At 45.1% G+C, this 18,487-nt stretch overlaps 1 protein-coding gene across 10 annotated transcripts in view; it reads right to left on the minus strand.

Annotated features, from left to right (window-relative positions):
- Window positions 1-18,487, minus strand: part of EIF4G3 (eukaryotic translation initiation factor 4 gamma 3) — a 153,109-nt gene that overhangs the window by 86,477 nt on the left and 48,145 nt on the right. For 7 of the 10 annotated variants that reach the window (XM_082776880.1, XM_082776879.1, XM_082776877.1 and 4 more), the window contains exon 3: window positions 14,252-14,395. The exons of 2 other annotated variants lie outside the window; for them this stretch is intronic. In XM_082776880.1, the coding sequence (XP_082633006.1) occupies window positions 14,252-14,395 (144 nt within the window). The remainder of the gene's footprint in view (window positions 1-14,251; window positions 14,396-18,487) is intronic. One more of the 10 variants, XM_082776878.1, reaches the window with a different exon arrangement.

Raw genomic sequence — 18,487 nt, forward strand, 5'->3', positions numbered from 1 at the left:
GATCCCTGCTGTGACCTTGGGTGCGAAAGCCTTTGGACTTCCAGTTACTCACCAGTAACAAAGGAAGCAACTGTGCTCCTATCCACAGCGAGCTGAAACTCTGCTGAATGCCAGCAAAATGCTTTAATCTCTTTGGGAGGATCATGACAGCGTAAGCAAAACATTTTATAACAACACGAAGCACGCTGGGCCAAAGGCAGCTATTCTGGAGCAACCCCAAAGGCCGTTTTTCCTGCACGGACACAACAGATGGGGATGTGATTCTCTGTGGTGAGACAAATGATACCTGCTGCAGTGATTTGTATCTCAGGTGAGATTCTGCCACTGCACCCACAAGCAGAGGGCACCCAGCTAAAGGCGTACTGGAAGCATCACCGCACGGACATTTAGAACGATTTTGAATCACTTTATGCCAACATCAAGTAAAGGAAGTATGCATCAGCTGGATACTGAGGATAAAACTGTTGCAAGCTCCATCCCTGGCCCCAGGAGACCCCCGAACAAAACTCGATGCATGCCTACGCCTCTGATGTACCAGTGTCTCTGAAGGACAGCAGTCTCATAACCACGGTGCTCCCCGACCCAGCTACACACCAAACATTGATTAAAGTCGCTCCAGGTGGGCATGTAGAGTTACACTCCCTCGGGGTACCTCACCCTGAGGGCTCCTGCCCCAAAGTTACAAATTCTTATGTATGCAAGCTGCCTGACACAAAGCACAACTGCTCCTGGAGCTAGGCACAAGACAACACACTGCAATGGAGTCAACGGTAAGATCACTCACAGCATGGTTTTCCCTTTCTTGCCCTACTTTTAACAATCACACCCATTTCTCCCTCCAAATGCTGAACTATTTTCCTGGAGGAAAACAACAGCAGGGAATGTGGGCCTGGCGGTGTTGATGCAGCAGCCCTTGAGGAGGTTTCTCAGCACATAAAAGCCTTAGAAAGCTTTCCCCTGGGTCACTGGCCTGGACAGCAGCAGTTTGGCCAGGGATGCAGGTGAAGAAATCCCTGCAGCAGCATAAACCATTGCTTGGTTCGCAAGCGCGGAAGGAGAAGACGTGGCTTGTAATCCTGAACCACCATGTATTTGGTGAGTTGGTTTTACTCTGCCCACCTACAGCCCAAATCGTTTTACCACCTGAAAGACTGCAAGTGTACTGCACCCAATAACAGCAACTTCTCTGCATTTAGCTCTTAAAATAAGAGGGTAATTTAAAACCCCTCTGCCCAATAAATTCACCCACAGGCAGCCACATGCCAGAAGTATTCCTTCAGACTGCCCCTCGTATACAGCCGACACTTTCCTTTTTCCTCAAGCTTCACTTTCTGAATGGCCTCAATTCAGGGAGAGGTGTAAGTTGGTGCGACCTCAGCATTACCAGAAGCCGTTCTGTCTTTCCCCAAACCCAAACCAGTTGCTCCTGTGGTCTTTCAGCGCTGGTGCTGCCTTCCAGTGACTGCAAAACTGTTTAAAACTTCCAAAGACTGAATGTTACAGCAAGATTATTATTATTATTTTTAATCTGATGTTATTGCGAGGCAGAAATAACAGCTAGGGCCAGAGCATCTGAGTACAGCCCCAAATTGCTACCACTACAACCCACAAGAGGCAAATGACATGCACATTGTCCCATCCGGGGTGCTGACTTACGAACTCCGGCAGCTTCAAGCAAAGGGTTGAAGGACTCCTGGTCCTGGCAGCGTCCCTGGCTGTTCTCCCAGGGACAGGGATGACCAAAGGAGAAGTGAAGCAACTGTTGACCTAACTGGTGCATTGGCAACAGCCAAGTAAAACCATTTCTTAACTCTGAGTTCCTGAGCTCCCAACCTACCCAGTGAATTAGCAACCCACAGGAGAAGTTCAGGTAGAAAAGAATCAGATGTTTTAACCCACGTGCACTCAGAAATCAACAACATAAGAAGCCACAACAGCCACATGAGACCATCTCAGTGTCCTCCTGCCCCCCTGGTTTCGGCATGGCTCTTAGCTATGTGTCAACCACATTAACGAGCTAGAAATGCCCCACTTGGTGACAAACATGCAACAAAACCAAAGCACCTCAATTCGTTTAGTAGCCCTCCCAATGAGCACATACAGGAATAAAGTCCTGTGGAAGAAGGGAAGTAAGTGCCCAAACAGCTGAGAGATATCCTGCAGGAGCGAGCCGTGTTAGTGCTTGACACATTCCCTCTGATGTGTACCAATGTCACTACAACACCGAGAAACCTGCGCTGAAACCACGTCAAGTTAGGTCCTGTGCCTAAGCACAAACTATGTGGCTCCTGCCCAATGTTTCTTTTGAACATCACTCATTTTTATTACTATTTTGTAACTAGATAATCCCAATCCCATTGCTTTTTTTCCTGGCATGCCCTGCAGTCAGCCAAGCAGGATCACGACAAACAAGAATGAAGCTGATGCCTGCAGTGACTTCTATAATGTGAGTTAGGAAAAGGTCTGTAATGTCTGTAATGACCGTACGTAATATGCAGAACCAGCTCATCTGCAAACGTTGCAGTGATGGAGAAGCCTGAACTATTTAATTTAGTCATTTCCCAGGCTTTTCTACACACTGCCCTCTCAAAGAATGCGTAAAAACATTCTTGCACTACTCCCGTAAACTATCTTAGCTTTAAGAGGCAGCCAAACCATCCCAAATTTAAAAATAGCACAACGATTAAAGCAATAAACACAGGCAATTCCCCTCTAAACGCTCGTGGTTTGACTTTTGTTATTTCCAGTGATGCTTCAACTGCAGCTAATCAGACACCATCAGGTTATTCTGTTCGAACAGAACCCCCCTCACAGCTACGTGTTCAAATATGCAATTCTTTGGCATATATCACATCAAGACGTTCAATTTTAATTGAAATTTTAATCAGCTCATTTGCAAATTATCCAGCATCACTGAAATCAGCTTGTCCTCATCATAGCATCTCTGTAAAATAAAAATAATGCAGTTCTACTCTGCCAACTGTCTCCCAGGCAGTGCTCCTAGCCTCGAAGATGCATCAGTAACTTGAAAACACTCTTTTTCTGTGTGTGTTACTATCTATCACTTGGAATATTTAAAGTCCCATTAAAACCAACGAGGCAAGTACGACCGCTCTTCTGTGACACTGAACGGGTTACACAGACTAGAGGTTTCCACTTTCAAACAGAATTTAACACTAGATCTACAGAACTGAGCTGGCAGCACAAATACCCTGTTTCTGATGAAGGGGCCAAGCTCGTTACATGGGTGCAAAGTCTTTGCAAATTTACTAGGGGGGGTCATGGCTATGATTTGGAGGGAAGCAAAGAGTAAAAGGAACCGTGTCTATCTTGTGAGTTGAAGTATTTCGGCTTTTTCAAAAACATTTCCTGAAAACACCAGGTACTCAGTTCCAGGTGTCTCTATACAAGTGTTTTGGCCTCTGGGGGTGGATTTTAGGGATTCACCAAACTGCAGACCAGGAAGAGCCTGCACTGCTTGCAGCAGTCGCTGTCCTCAGCTGTCCTCATGGCAAGCACCCCGGTGTCCTCCCTGGCCACTTGCTCCCTCCTCCCTTCACCCAGAGCCCAGCCTTCAGGAGAATTCCCCACATTGGGTAATATAAAACTCAGCCTTTAGAAGGATGGGAATATCCTGACCCAGGAAGAATTATTTCTCTGACAAACGTGGCTCAACCTTTGTTATCTTTACTCCTCTGCAGCAGTTTATCTCAGGGTCTCTCATCTGTGTCATTACCATCCCTGCTAAATTTTTAACAACCTTTTTATGGCTTCACATGATTTAGCATCACACTTTCAAGCAAGCAAACGCAGAAAGCTGAGCAGGGAAACAGGGCCCTAAGTAGCAGCCACAGAACTACAGGCATTTTTCCTACTCCAACATCAAAAATCGCATTCCCACCGAGGGAAGAAGGCAAAGGAAATGTGGTTTCCTGTTCCCTGGACAAAGACGGTTTGTGCAGAGGGCACACAGACACAAGATACATACTCTTTTCCTTCCTGCTTAAGACACTGCAGTTACTATTCTTGTAGGGACGTTACAGAAGAGGATGGTGAAAGGGAAAAGAAAGACAAAGTGTCCCTGTTTGACGTGCTGCCTCCCAGAAGTTCAGGCTCACCCCGTGTTTTTAACCCCGGTGCTGCACAACCCTCATGGTTCTGTTACCAGCAGCTGCACCGCTGGAGGCGAGCATCCCTCGGCACAGTGCTTCGAGCTAAGGTAAGCACAACCCAGCTTTGGGAAGGAAAAACAATCACTGGGCTTTTTATTTATTTATTTATTTATTAATAGCAGAAGTCCAAGACATTCAAGCTGATAACCAGGAGCCTAAGTTCAGACCCCAGTGCTGTGGTCACCTGAAGATGCAGAGTGAAATATTTAAATTAGGGTAATTTGGTGACATCGGGGAGGACAGATGTCCTGCAGGCAGCTGTCATCCTCCCAGGCAGCTGTTTATCGCGGCCATCACAACCCATCACATGGAATATTATCTGCCTAAGTTCAAACTGTTGCTAACAAAGGCACGAGGGCAAGGATAAAGCCACAGCAGATTATCATTTCATAACATCTGTAAATACTAGTCTGGATTTAGTTGGCGTCTTAGAGGGACTGAAATGCCAGTCCCCACCTAGACTGCAGCACATGGCTTGGAGCCCGGGGTTGGTCTGGTAACGACCATTGCATAATTAAGTGAACTGGTATTTCCCGTAACGAAGGTACTCAAAAATATTGTCTGCGTGTGCATGCGTGTTGGGGGCAGAAATTCCAACACCTCCACTGTTGGAAGCAGACCTCTGAATCTCAGCAGAAACCCCTGAGTTACAAAGTGCTCTTCACTTGTCCCGTAAAATTTTGCGCCAATTTAACTGGAATATGAACTTTGAGGAAGAACACTTCTGCTTGGAAAGACAACCTGCAGTCCACCACAAACCCTAGTCCATACCTTTCCTTCTAGTTTTTTTTCAAGACCCAAGAAAAATCTAGAGCTGATCTTACGAGCATTATGTGGTGTAGGGATGTCACCTAAGACTAGGACAGAAAGGGCATGAGCCATAAATTCAGCGTCGGCCCCTCTGGTTAACCAGTGCAACCAGTTCTGGAAGCTGCATCTGCACCTGTCTGTGCCACAGCGTTACTGGTTCCTCGGGAAAACACTGCCAGCAGGTCAAGGGAAAGATCCTTCCTCTGCTCAGCGCTGGTGAGACCCCGCTGGAGCCAGGTCTGAGCTCCCCTGTACAAAAGGGACTTGGACACGCGAGCCCAGTGATGAGCCATGACCATCTTTAAGGTTGTGGAGCATCTGGCATACAAGGAGAAGCTGGGACAGCCAGGACTAACTTCAAGATGAGAAGGCTCAGGGGACACCAGATGGGACAGTGCACAGAAGACAGTCAGACTCTCCTGAGTCATACCTAGTGAAATGATGAGAGGAAATGGCCACAAGTTGAACTAGAAGAAATTCCATTTACATATAACGAAACGAGGCTACTTGGGTTGTGGAGTCTCCATCCTTGGAGATACCCAAACCAAGTGGCCATGGCCCGCAGTGACCTGCTCTAGCTGAACCTGCTTTCGGCAGCCACTTGGACTGGATTTTACGAGTCTATGGCATAAATCAGACTAAACATTCAAATTTTACTGCCTTATGCTGAAGCACAGAAGTACCAGAATAAAATCTTGTGCAAATGTGGACAATTTAAAGCAACCAAACTGCCTAACAGCACCATAAGGAGCAGTTTATGGAGAACATGGACGCAGCTCTTTGAAGCCACAGGGAGCTAAAAGTGGAATTACTGCTCCATAATCATTGAATACTTTCGTGCTCCTTGCCACAGGTGGAAAGCAGCTCAGCAAGAGTCCTGCTCGCAGGACAACCTGTTTATCAATCCCAAACCCTCACCCCATGGGGCAATCCTCCTCACTCACGCTGCAGATACCTCCAAAGGTTACAGCTCAACACTTTCCTTGGCTGGCACCAAGCTAACCATGGACGCCAGTCATTCAGGGGCTCCGACTCTGAAACACTTTTTATGGAAGAGTGACAACGTCACTTACTGGGTTTTCATGAATTCCAAGAATACAGTTTTGTTAGAGAGTCTTTGTACTGTCAAACCACTTGAAAAGCTTTTCTAGCTAGCAAACAAACTTGTTTCTCCCCAGTTTTATCTATTCACAGGGATTTTTTTTTGCCCTTTATGTTTACCAATGCAAACTATGTAAAGCTGTGACTCTTGTGCTGACTTCAGTGTTTATTAGGACATACTGCCTTCTACAACATTGTGTTTGTTTAAAACCATGTATTTTTCTGAAGCATGCAAGAAATTGTATGGAACAGAAGGTATTATTACAGAAGGAATATGAGAATAGAAATTACTAAACATAAGGAAATTGGCAAGTTGTTTCACATTATTTTCTTGTTTTCTATTATGAATAAAAATGTGTTTCAATGAATAGTAAAGTCTGAAAAGCATCAGTATAAAACTCAGTCCGCATGACTGCGATAACAGAAAATATGCACAGAAATCTCCTGAAAACAGGAATCGGTGACATTTTAAAATCACTACAGAAGAGTTCAATGATCTTCAAAAATGCTACTTACAACACCACCACCAAAAGCTAATGATAACATTTAAACTGCTTTTGATTCACCAAAGTATCACAAGCCAAAAGAAAACTCTTTGTCTAGATCATGCATCCTGGATGCACTGTGTGGCCAAGGCACCTAACTGCGAGCTTTCTTATTCAAATAACTACATTTACACCAGGGTGGACAGGCCAGGGAAGACACAAAGCTGGGCCAGGTTACACCTGACAGAAAGCAAGCTCAAGAAGGAGTAGAAAAACACAAATCTTCACCTGCTGGGCACACAAGACTACACAGAAAATCATTAAATGCTGTTCTCACTGAACACCCTTCAAAGCAGTAAAAAGGACTAGTAGCAGCAAGAGGTGGGTCTGGAAACACACCTAGTCCTAACCAGGCTCAACTTTTGGGCTGCAATCTTCGCTTTGCACGTGTATGTGATAAAATCATAACAGATTTTCCTCCTTCCTTATTAAAAAAAAATGAAAGGCTGTTTCCAGTTCTTCCTAAGTGCACAAATATTAAAGCCAATTCATCCCACCTACGTCATAACTTTGAAATGTTAGCTATTTCCAAGGTTAAATAATTATTGAAGTTCATAGCATCAATTTGCACTTAAAGCTGTATTAGGCCTTTCCCACTATCCCAGATCTCCCTTCCCCAAAAGCCTGCAGCTCTTCTTACACACAGCTGCATTCCCCAAATTAGAAGACAGCTACAACGTTGAGCTTTCATACCCAAAAGCATCCCGAAGCCCAAAAGATGCTGACAGCAGGTGCCAAGACACAGACATGCTTTAAGTTTCCAGCACAGGTTTAAACTAAGGAAGCAAAAGGCACAGCGATGAATCAAAAACACAGAAAGATGTTATATGAACAAATTTTCCAAGCATTATTAGCCCAATCAAACAACTGCTAATCCTATTACAAAACACAGAGTTCAGTTTTACTTCCAGCAGGTCTTTAACACAAAGGCCAGAAGAAGATTATACTTCTCCTGGATTTATCAGCTATTAAATAACTCGTATTTTCAAATCTCCACCTGAAGTCATGTATTCCTTACAAGCTCCAAATTAGTGAGCTGCATTACTAATATTCACGGTGAAGGAGCTCGAGCCAGATGTACAGAAGCATACACAAGGAAAGAAGGGAGAAGTACGAGAGGTGGAATTGCTGGCTCCTCAAGAAAACACATCAATGTGTATGTGCGGAGGGCAGGTTTCCTGCACACAAAGCACCACCACAGGTCCGGTTGTTTATATTTTCTGTACCCTATATCTGGTACAGAATAGGGTACGTTCCATATCTAGTACGGACAGAAGACCCAAGACACTGAAATCTGCTGTTCAGAGGCAGAAGATGGGCAGCATGCAGATGCAGGTTTCTCTCTTGACCAGGTCCAGCCTCAACTGCTTCATTTACGCAAGGAGAGCTTGATCTCTCATTCTACGTCCACATCATTGTGGCTGCATAGACAATTGCTAATTAGTATCTGGCAACCATACCTGCTCCACAAGTTACGAGACCCCGTGCATTTTTAATTGGCATGAAATCTGCTACAACACCACCTTACACAAAACGAGGAGCTTCCTGTACAGAAAAGCTCTCTGGGGCGAAGAGTTCAGCAGCAAGCTTGGAGAACCAACTCTGACAAAGGTGTCCACAAATACGTTCTCCAAACAGAGAAATGAAGGACAGGGTGTTTGCACAAACAAGATGATAAAATTAGAGAGCCCCTCGTGCTTCAGGGACTGTGGAAGTTTATTATCTGACCTTACAGCAATTGCTTTTTCGTGGCAAAGTACACATGGACGCAGATAACAGGGAACAGTTGCGTTAAGGGGAAGAGGAGCGTCAGGCGCAGCCTGCAGGCTACAAGACACAGAGGGTCGCTGCCTCCAGTGCGAGGAGCAAACAGCTCGTCCCAGGGCACCTGACTTACCCCAGGGTGCAAAGAGGTGAGATCAGGATTAAGTTACATTCCTTCTTCCATTCCAATTCATAAATAAATGTAACTTTATTAAAAGCACCTAAAATCTAAATTGGGCAATGAATGATGGGAGGGAATAGTGAATAAACATTATGGTTACAACAGAATTCCAGCTCCTGTAGAAAGGATCCAAGGTAATAAAAAAAGGGGCTTGGGGATTGCCTATAAACATGTCACAGATGGCATACAGACATGCTTCCTGGCACAGATTCCCAGACCTTAAGGTACTAAGGAATGTCTCACTGCTATTACAAACGCTAATTTAGCTATGGTGACATTTTTGAGGACCAGAATGAGACCACAAAACTCTTTTCACTTAAGGCAAAGAACCAGATGGTAACAAGTTTCAGCTAGTACAATCTGTTTTGGATTTATATCAGCCACCTAAAAGTCAAGGTCTCTGTATACCAGGATCCTGAGAATTCAGTTCTCTTGCACTTTTGTTTTCTATGGGTGTATCTTGGCATTGTTAGAAACAGATAAGGGATTATTAAACACAGCTGTCAATAACTACAACAGCTCCAGAGGAAGGTCTTGTTAGATGTCACAGGGTCTTCTGCTACTGGTTGCTCAATCCTTTCAGCCTAACAGGTAGCCATGGGCACAAAGCACTGATCTGCTCATCACACAGCGTGATCACAACAAGACCTAGAGCTTTCACTGATTACAGAGGAAATTCCTTGTTCCAAGAGTTGCTGGTCAGCGCTTACAAACTGTAGTCCCAGACTAAAGGAATCCATCTGCACACGCATCAGAGCCCACACTTTTTAAAGCTAAGGCAGAGAAAGCCAAGAGTCTTTTGGAACAGCATTTCTGAACCATTCTCCTCTTGTGTTGCTTCATCTCCAGAATGCCAGAATCCGCTACACTTGTTCCCCAGGATCCTTCAAAACACTCCTAGGTCTTGGGGGGGAAGATGAAATTGTCTTCTGATGCCCTGAGCTTTGCACACTGCCTCCTCCCTCTCCTGCTCACACTACAACTGGAAGAACTCCTCTTCCTCTTTTGATCACTCAGTGGACAGAGGGAAGCATTTTTTCTGTGGACTCCTTCCAAGTAGCAGTCTGGTTGCTTTGGAAGAGCTCTACTTTATCGTTACTCCCTTCTTAAGGCACAACTACACAATAAATTACTGTAACGTAAAGCCAGAGCGGGGGGCAGATTTACAGCTTCTCAGCTGCTTTGTGTTAACTGCCCGTGTGAATGCTCTTTGCCTGCACTACTCACACTGGACTACCTCACATCCATCACAGGATGAGAGAGCTCAGGCAAGCAGCAACCCTGCAGCGCCCTGTGTTCTGCAACCCCATGAGCTCCCCTACCTGATCTCATCTTAACTTGCTCCGGTAGCCATGCCCAGGGAAAAACTTATCTGCTCCTTTGTACTGATTTCTCCTTTTCTCTGCATGCCGAGAAAGTGAATTGTCTCGAGTCCCTCCTGAAGTCTGCAGGCCCAGAGAGGAGGCAGAGGAGATGTGCCGCTCCTCTCCCAGTCTGCACGGGGGGCCCTCTGTGCAAAGAACAGAAATATGAAATTCTGTGTTCGTGGGGCCACATCTGGCCATAACATCACTGAGGCAACATGTGCTGTGCATTCCCAAACGCTAGCGGAGTTCAACGCATTCCAGAGAGCAGCATGATTTCAAGGCCCTGGAATCTGGGAAGGTCGAGGGAAGCAGAAACACTGCCTCTTGCTGCAGAGACAGGGGTGTGGGACTGTGTCTCATCGCTGACAAGCTCTTCTAGTTTTGCTACAGAAACTAATTCTGAAGGGCAGCAAAGTGCCAGAGGCTGATCATTATGAAAGTCTTCAGAGGAAGCCTAACAGCAAGCCTCTCTACTGCTTTGGGTATGTTAAATAGAAAAGGTAGAAGAATGAGTGAGAAAAACACCAAAGCACACAGCACCACACAAGACATCTGTTTCTGTTTATTTAAATAAAGTTAAAGGAAAGCCAGCTACAAAGGTACAACATACATTTGCACCTGACGTTTCTTCCCAATAGACAATAAATACCCCATACATCCTCCTGATCCGTCTTATCCTAGTTTTGTTTCCCAGTTCTCCTACAGAACACCCAGTACCATCCTGGAACCTCGTCACAGGCCTGTGGAGCGGTCCCGCTGCCTCAATACCTAGATTTTTTTGTACAGGACAGTAGCTCCTTGTATCACTTACCAGCATTTTAAGGCATTACCTATCTCCCACTACCCAGACTTACTGGAACAGCTTTACAGCCGTCAGAACAGCAAGGGGACCGCTCCTTACGCCTCACATCTAGATGGCTAGAACAGAAGATACCCACATTCTGATGCCTGTGGCCATTCCTCAACTCCAGTCATCCGCCTAGTATTTCAAGCCACAAAGCCGAAGAGAGGAAGGAGGTTCAGACATATGCCATGTGTAGAAATTTGTGGAAATGCAGCATTTATTAACCTTCTATTCCCCTCCACATTACTGCTTCTGGAAGAACGTAGCAGGAGCTCTGAGCCACCAGAGGAGGGATGCTGAGATACCAGACACGAGCAAGGGACTGATCTCTTTGCAGAGCACTGCACTGACAGTCAGCAAGCAGAGCGATCTGGGGCCACACAAGTAACACGTGCTATCACTCTGGCAAAATGGTTTTTAGAACACAGCAATATCTGAAGCCCAAAACCATATGTATATATTTTCATTCACTGCTGACTAAACACCAGTCCCTACCTTGAAAAGACTCGGTTTTCAGAATATTCATTGAGTCATGGTTCTGGGGATAATACAACGACCCCTTAATCAGATTCTAACTCAAATGGAGCGGTCTCTTCCTTATCTTTTTAGTTACTCTCTCAAATCAAGAACACACGCGTTAGGCACAACTGGACAAACGCAGACGACCTTTGCTCAGTGCTCTATCATGAACACAGCATGGGTTGTTACGATACGCAGAGCTTTGAAATGCCATATTGCTGCTACAGAAATCAGTAATAAACCATTCATCAGAGCACCACGTCAGCTCAAGTCACTTTATATCAAAAGGGAAATAGCCGGATTCAGGGGGGCCAAACAGATGAAAAGAACAATTACAGCATGGAAAAAGCTCTCATGTGATGAGAGATTTAAAGGACTTTGATTGTTTATCCAAATGAAAACAAATAAATGAAGTCATTGTAGAATTTCCCCCAAAAAGCAGTCTGGAAACAGGAGACTTCCACTCACTTCATTTCTTAATGTAAGCACAAGAGGGCATTCAATGAAACCAACAAGAGAAAAATGATAGATGCAATAAAAAGCTAACACTTGCATCCAACGCCCTGCTAAAATGGAGAATTTGTTACCATAATATAATATTGATATTCAGCATTTAACAGGGGTCAAAGTGAGGTAAGGTATAGGTAAGAATATTCAGAATTCTAGGGTTAAAAGCAAGACAAAAGGAAACAAAAAAAACCCACCCAACAACAAAACTAACACCACAACCTTAAGTTAACCCAAACCTCTAACGCTTCAAGGGTACACAAAACTTTCTCTGGGAACAGGCTATGCTTTAACCGCTTATTTCAAGAGACTCAAACCCCTTTTAAGCCTTACTGGTGGAACTGCCCCAGGTATAGGGCCTTCCATTTTCATTCTTTACCATCACTTCCAGATGCAAATGTGAGGGTCAACTGATGGGAACCCGTAACAGTGAAAACACCTGGTCAGAGGCAATCCCATTCCGCAAATGAACAGAAATCACTATTTTTCCTATTTTGCTACCAAATCCCAGCTTCGTAGCTGTAGATAGTTTTCCCCTGTCACTTAGGGAAATAAACTGTCCAGACCTCAGGCAATGGAATCAAAATACCTCGTTCCTCCGGAGTCCCTGCAGAGCACAATGACGGGTGCTTCACTCACTACCAGGGCCTGGATTATAACTTTGATTTTGCTTTTGCTTCCTCTCACTCAGCACGCAGGGCCTGCCCCATACTGTCAGAGGACAAATAACCCCCCACAGCCCTCAAGGATCCTCAGCTGACACAGAGGACGTAAGGTCAAACTGCTCCTACCAGCAACACCAGAGTGACACAATCTGACGCTCATTTCCAAGACGATAAGAGCCAGCAGAACAGGAAACGAGCATTTTCCCGGCTGGCTCGAGTGGTGATTTGGCACAGAGCCCGCTGTCTACGTACGCACTGACTCAACAGGAAAATATTAAGGGAAGAAAAAAACCTTGATTAGAATTTTCTTTTTAAGAGGCTGCCTAGAACGTTCTCTTTCTTCTCCTCTTATCTACCACATGATTAGCTTCCCTTTGTTGACAAGGCCTACCAGGAATGAATTTCTTGATACATGACACAAGCCAGACAACAGATTAGGGTTTGCTCTGCAATGCTGCTACATCCTCCCTCTTTGCTAGGTGAGGCTCAGTCCTCAAAACAGAGATTTTATTACCAACAGCCATGCAGTGAGAGTGCAAGGAACTGCTCAGAGACCACTGACTAGTGCCTGCAAGCTACTTGTGATCCGGAATAGATACTTCTAATTTCTCACTTCATAAAGGATGAGCATTTGCACGTTTTCAAACATGACCACAGGTTTCCAGTTTTCCCACTGAGCACCATCAAACACGCATCGCTAAGCTTTATGTACAATGCGTGGCATTAAGGTGAAGTGTTCCTTACGTGACCTCATTTGTTTTCACACTTCTCATGGTCTAAAAGGTCAGTTAGAGTTTAATATTTCATCCAAATTAAAGAGGCTGGCAGGAAGAACAGAAAGCTTGCTTTCTCCCAGTGCTGCAACATGCCTGAAGCCATTACCACCACCTTGCTGTGGCCCCTGCTGACACCTTGCTCCGAACAGAGCTGAGCAGGTTGGTTGCTCAGAAATGCAGCTCTGCTCCCGTCTGCCACCTTTGCTCCATTTACTCAAACAGGTATAAATTAAATGAGCACAAGTGAAACACAGGGCTTTCCTCCACCTCAAATGTTAATACTTTTACACATCCCACTTTCCACAATCCCTTATCTTTCATCTCCCCTCTCTTTCCGTGCTCCCATTACCTGTCTTTTTCACCCCTTCCTTTTAAAGTAAGCTTTTCCACTCCCGTGTCAGCCCTATAGAATATTCATCTAATAAAGACTACAAAGAGACCAATTTATTTCACATATCTTACTAAACACTGTTTCTCCATTTTATTGTAATTTCTATTTATCTCTTCCTCTGTACATTTTGTAATCAGTCCTTTGTCTCATTTCTTTTATTAGCATTCATTTTTGCAATTCATTTTACTGTCCTACTTCCTAGAAGAACTACAAAATTGTGGCAACCTGTACAGAACAGTTTGAAATAGAAAACCCCTAACAGAGAATGCATCCAGTACTGCTATGGAGTTTAAGGTGTAAGTCAGGCCGTGCCCCAAAGCAGCCAAACTCTACAGTGATGCACTTTCCTCATCCATGATTATTTTCTATAATTTTTCAAGTTGCTTCTAGTTTCTGTTAAAGAATCAACAATGAACTGATGGCTAATAAACCAGAGTGCTACCTAAGTCACTGTGAGGTTTGAGCCATATAAAGATGTTGTTCATCAATCAAGTTTTATGTACTGGTCACAGACAGGACAGATTTGTCAAATTTGAGCGGTAAAGCTGAGAATCAGACAAGAGGAAAAGAGGGCGGCTGGGAACGTTCTGCTCCAATGCCAGCTCTTACCTGTGAAAGCCCTGGGGACGATGCATGTCCCGGTGGCGTTGCAGCAAGATTTGGGTGTCCCTTATTTATTTCATGTGCAGTGTAAGGGGATGGGGCAGGAGGACCCGGCTGTCTTGCTACTTGTGTTACCTGTGTGGAGATAAACTGTTAGTAAAACATAATATTAGTAATCCAATCTTTGATACTGTAATCTTTTTAAGAAAGCAGCTAGCAGCATATTATTATTTTATTATTGTTATTAAGTGAAATGCTGTACAAGTTAGTTAACTCTATATATGATTCAGGAAGGATCAAAAACCAAGAGCACCAGCTAGAGTCACTGGGGAAGATGCATAGAAACTGCATGAGCTTTACTGCTGTGGCCTTGCTTTGCAACATCCCTTCCACTCCAGGCCTGCAATTTTCTGATCTTTTGTCATCACCATATCAAACAATACTGTGCTTTTGCAAAGCGATACACATTACCAGTGACCCAAAAGAAAAAATAAGGGAAAAATCCACATACTTCCCTATAAAAGGTTAAAAAGGACTGCCCAGAGGCCTCATCATCTGAAGGGTGTGCCGCCAGCAAAGAATGCAATACCAAAGTAACTCTTGCATACACTTATCTGCTATCTCGATCAAAACTACGAACTGAAACACACTAAGCAAGATGTTGCAGAATACGTTCGTGGCACATATACTTGTTCCACTGTACTATCTCCTCGATGGAAATATTTAATATGTAGATTAGACAGTCACTACAGCAAGAAAGGGCGAATCAAGGAAGAAAGAATCACATAGCCATCGGGCGTCACACTCGCAGTGGTTCAAGACAACTTTTTGTGGATTTGGTTAGTGTTCACGGTACGGAAGTCCCCGACTCGCTCATCCACCGGCTTCTCAGACCTGTGCTTTTCTTGTTGAAAAGCACCCACTTAGTTACAGGCACGTAAAAGCACACGACAGGCAATGCTCAAGAAGGGATATTGACACTGCATGGGTAATTGTGTGAGAATCTCTCGCACACACGGATGCTGCCCAGCCTCAGCTAGCAGCAGATGTACCAGGAAAGGCAGAAAAGTGCTGCCTCCATCTCTGCTGAGCGTTAGCACCAAGCTCCAAGACAGCACAGCACAAGAGCTGAAGTCACAGAGTTCAACTGAATGCTTTTCCAAGCCATGCTATTATATTCCAAATATCAATGCCTTTTTTTTTTTTTTTTTTTTTAACATTACCTAAAACACTAAAACAGCTGCACCATCAACAAGAATGATAATGTACAATTTCTCGAGGCTTGGAAGCAGTCCAGAAGCATTCAGTGGGGGAGATTTACAGCAGCCCTGCGCCCATCAGAGAAAAGGGCGGGTCGAGGAAGAGCACCTCGGCCTCCGTCCCCAGCTGGATCCTTCCCTTCCCCGGAAGAGGAATCATCTCAGTTTTGGCTGACATAGACTGGCAGGTGCGTGAGCAACAGCCTCAGTCAGCTGAATCAAAACCAGCGCTACAGAGAGCATCGCAAAACCGTCCATGTTCTGTCCCCAAGAAAACCAGAACCCCTTACGTGACACCTAAGACAGCCTTGAAGGACTTGTCAACAGAGCACAAGTCAGTGCTTAAAAGCGACTACATCACATGACAGATATTGGAAAAATGCAGTTAAGGGTGGAATATGGAAGCAAAGGCAACAGTCCGTAAGGAAATCATTCACACAAGGGGTCCCACTGGTAGCTCCAGCCCATCCCCAAGATGTCTCCTTGAACGCCGCTGTGCACTTGTGAAGAAACAAAGCTTACTTTGCAACAGCTGTGGTGCTTCACACACCATCAGCTCTCATCTCCCTGCGCTTACAAGTGCTCACGCTACTGTACCTAAGGCCAGAGTCACCCAAAATCCTCCAATCTCCAACAGCTCGCGTACCTGGCCCTTCGTCACAACGCGTGCAGTGCAAATCCTCACAGATGTCTGATGAGGGGGACGGGGGCAGCGGCAAGTAAACATCCTGTGACAGTGGGAGCATTCAACAGCCCTCCTCGGCATATTAAAGCAGCTGCATGCATATAACCGAGGTTGGAGGTTAATTAAAGTCTGCAGGAACCAAAAAGAAAGCTGTGCAGCTGCTTGAGAGATGGTCCACGAAACACCCTCACGTAATCAAACAGCAGACAAGTAGCAAATACGCTACAGGCACGGGTCTGGACCTATAAAGATTGCTTGAAAGCCTGATTACGCTAACTAAACAATCAAAAACCATGCCATTATGATACTTGGACAACACCCTGGGACAGTGTCTGAAGGGAGGCTACCACTGACCTGCAAGCACTTCCTACTGCTAACCTCACCAGGCCTGGCTTCGTGCACCCACAAAGAAGGTGGGCTGCCCTTCCAGCGCGGGCTGGAGCAGCATCCTCCTGGCCAGCTGCAGCAAGGGAGCTGTAGGAAATGTGAAATGTAGTAAAAAAAATGAACTTGCTGAATTTCTGTGTTCATTCAGTAACCAAAGTTACTGTGAGTGCATTACTTCTGTTCTGGGGTGCCTCACACCACAGTGCCTGGGGTTTGGTTTTCTGTTTATCATGTGAGATTCTGCAAAACAAACTCAGCCTGTAAGCAAATATCCTTTTTAAATCCAGAGAAGAAGTTATTTTCCTAAAGATGAATATGTAATTTTGTGTATCCATTTGCTGGGCCATCACTTCCTCTGTTCCTTTACTGAGTAATATGAGGCTATCTATAACTTTAATTTTTCAGAAGCCTTAATCCTATGTTTTAAAAGAAATAAAAATGAAATGTGAAGTAAAACTCAGGCTGGCACTGTCTCTTTTCCTTTTGGGTTTAAATCTTTTGTTTTCAGCACAAATTTTCACAAGTTTTGGATTATTCTTCTCCGTGTACATAATTTCAGGTACATTGTCACGTCCAGGAAACCCTCAGGTAAGACCAGAATGGATGGGGCACACCGCAGACACCCCTAGATTATGAGGACTGCCTTGCCATGATCGTTTATCATTAACCGCTCTTTTCCCCAAATTAAAAAAAAAAGTTCAGACTCAGACAAACTCGTTACTTCCAGCATCCAACCTATTTGCCTGAGCCAATGCAAACAGCCCCAAAGAAGTGCTATCAGCACCCAAGGAACCGAGCAGCTCTCCTCCGCAGCCAGGCAGGGAACAGGGCGGCCTCCTGGCCCAGGTCGGCACACAGAGGCTGGAGCAGCTAATCCTCTAATCTCTTTTCTATGGGATTCTCTCCTGTGCAAGAATATCCCTTTAAAGGACACGGGGCAAACCACAGCACCTCTGTGGGGTGTGAAATTAGCAGGGGGCACCAGTGGGCTCTCGGTGCAGACAAGCAACCAAAGGGGCACCCGAGCGAGGGAGACAAGCCTTACCTAGAACCTGAATTCAGCCTCCTTCACAGTGCTGGATTTTTCTGCCTTCCTCAACAACTGCAGGCGTTCACATTAGCACCAGGCATGAATAACCCACCTGGAAACTCAGCCTGGGCTTCTCAAGGAAGCAGCACTCCCCACGCAGCGCGCACCCTGAGCACAGCAGCATTCAGGGCTTTTTTGTGTGCAGAGACAGACTGCTGTACAGCTGGCTGCCACCTACAGAAGACGATACGATTCTCATGCTGTAGTGGAAAATTTGGGGCAAGTTGGTTCCTCCACACCTTGGGCAATGACACGATGCTGCTCCAAAGAGGCTGTAGTTAATACAGAAAACTTAAGCCAACGTTGGATCTAGCAACGCTGCAGAAGCTGCTCAAGCCTACAGCCAAGCAACTGACAGGCACTCCTCTCCGAAGCCACAGGCACATCGAACTAACGCTTACTTCTAATCAGCTCACATCCAGGAGTCAGCTTACAGAAGTTTATCCCGAAGTACTTTTGGACCGAGCTTCAGCGTGTTACTGAGGCAGTGACCAACCTCCGCCGTCGTCTGCCCCAGCAGCTTGTTGGGTGCCCAGTAACTCATCTGTTTTCTTACCTCATCCCCAGCTCATGCCTCATGCTGAATTTGAAAAGCACGTCTGCTTCTGATCATTAGTCCATATTCATTTTGTTTCCAACAGAAATCAGTCCCCAGGACCCCAGGTGCAGCCACACAGGGTGGTCTATGACATTTAAGATCACCGTTGCTACACGTTCCCTTTCTGTTACACATCAATCTGTTTCCCCCAAAACTCTAAGCCAAAACAACCTGATTTAGACATGGAAATGTTTTACAACAGAAACAAAATTTCAGTCTTCTG

Source organism: Aythya marila, assembly GCF_965140915.1.
Source record: "Aythya marila genome assembly, chromosome: 21".
In the NCBI taxonomy this organism is placed as follows: Eukaryota; Metazoa; Chordata; class Aves; order Anseriformes; family Anatidae; genus Aythya; species Aythya marila.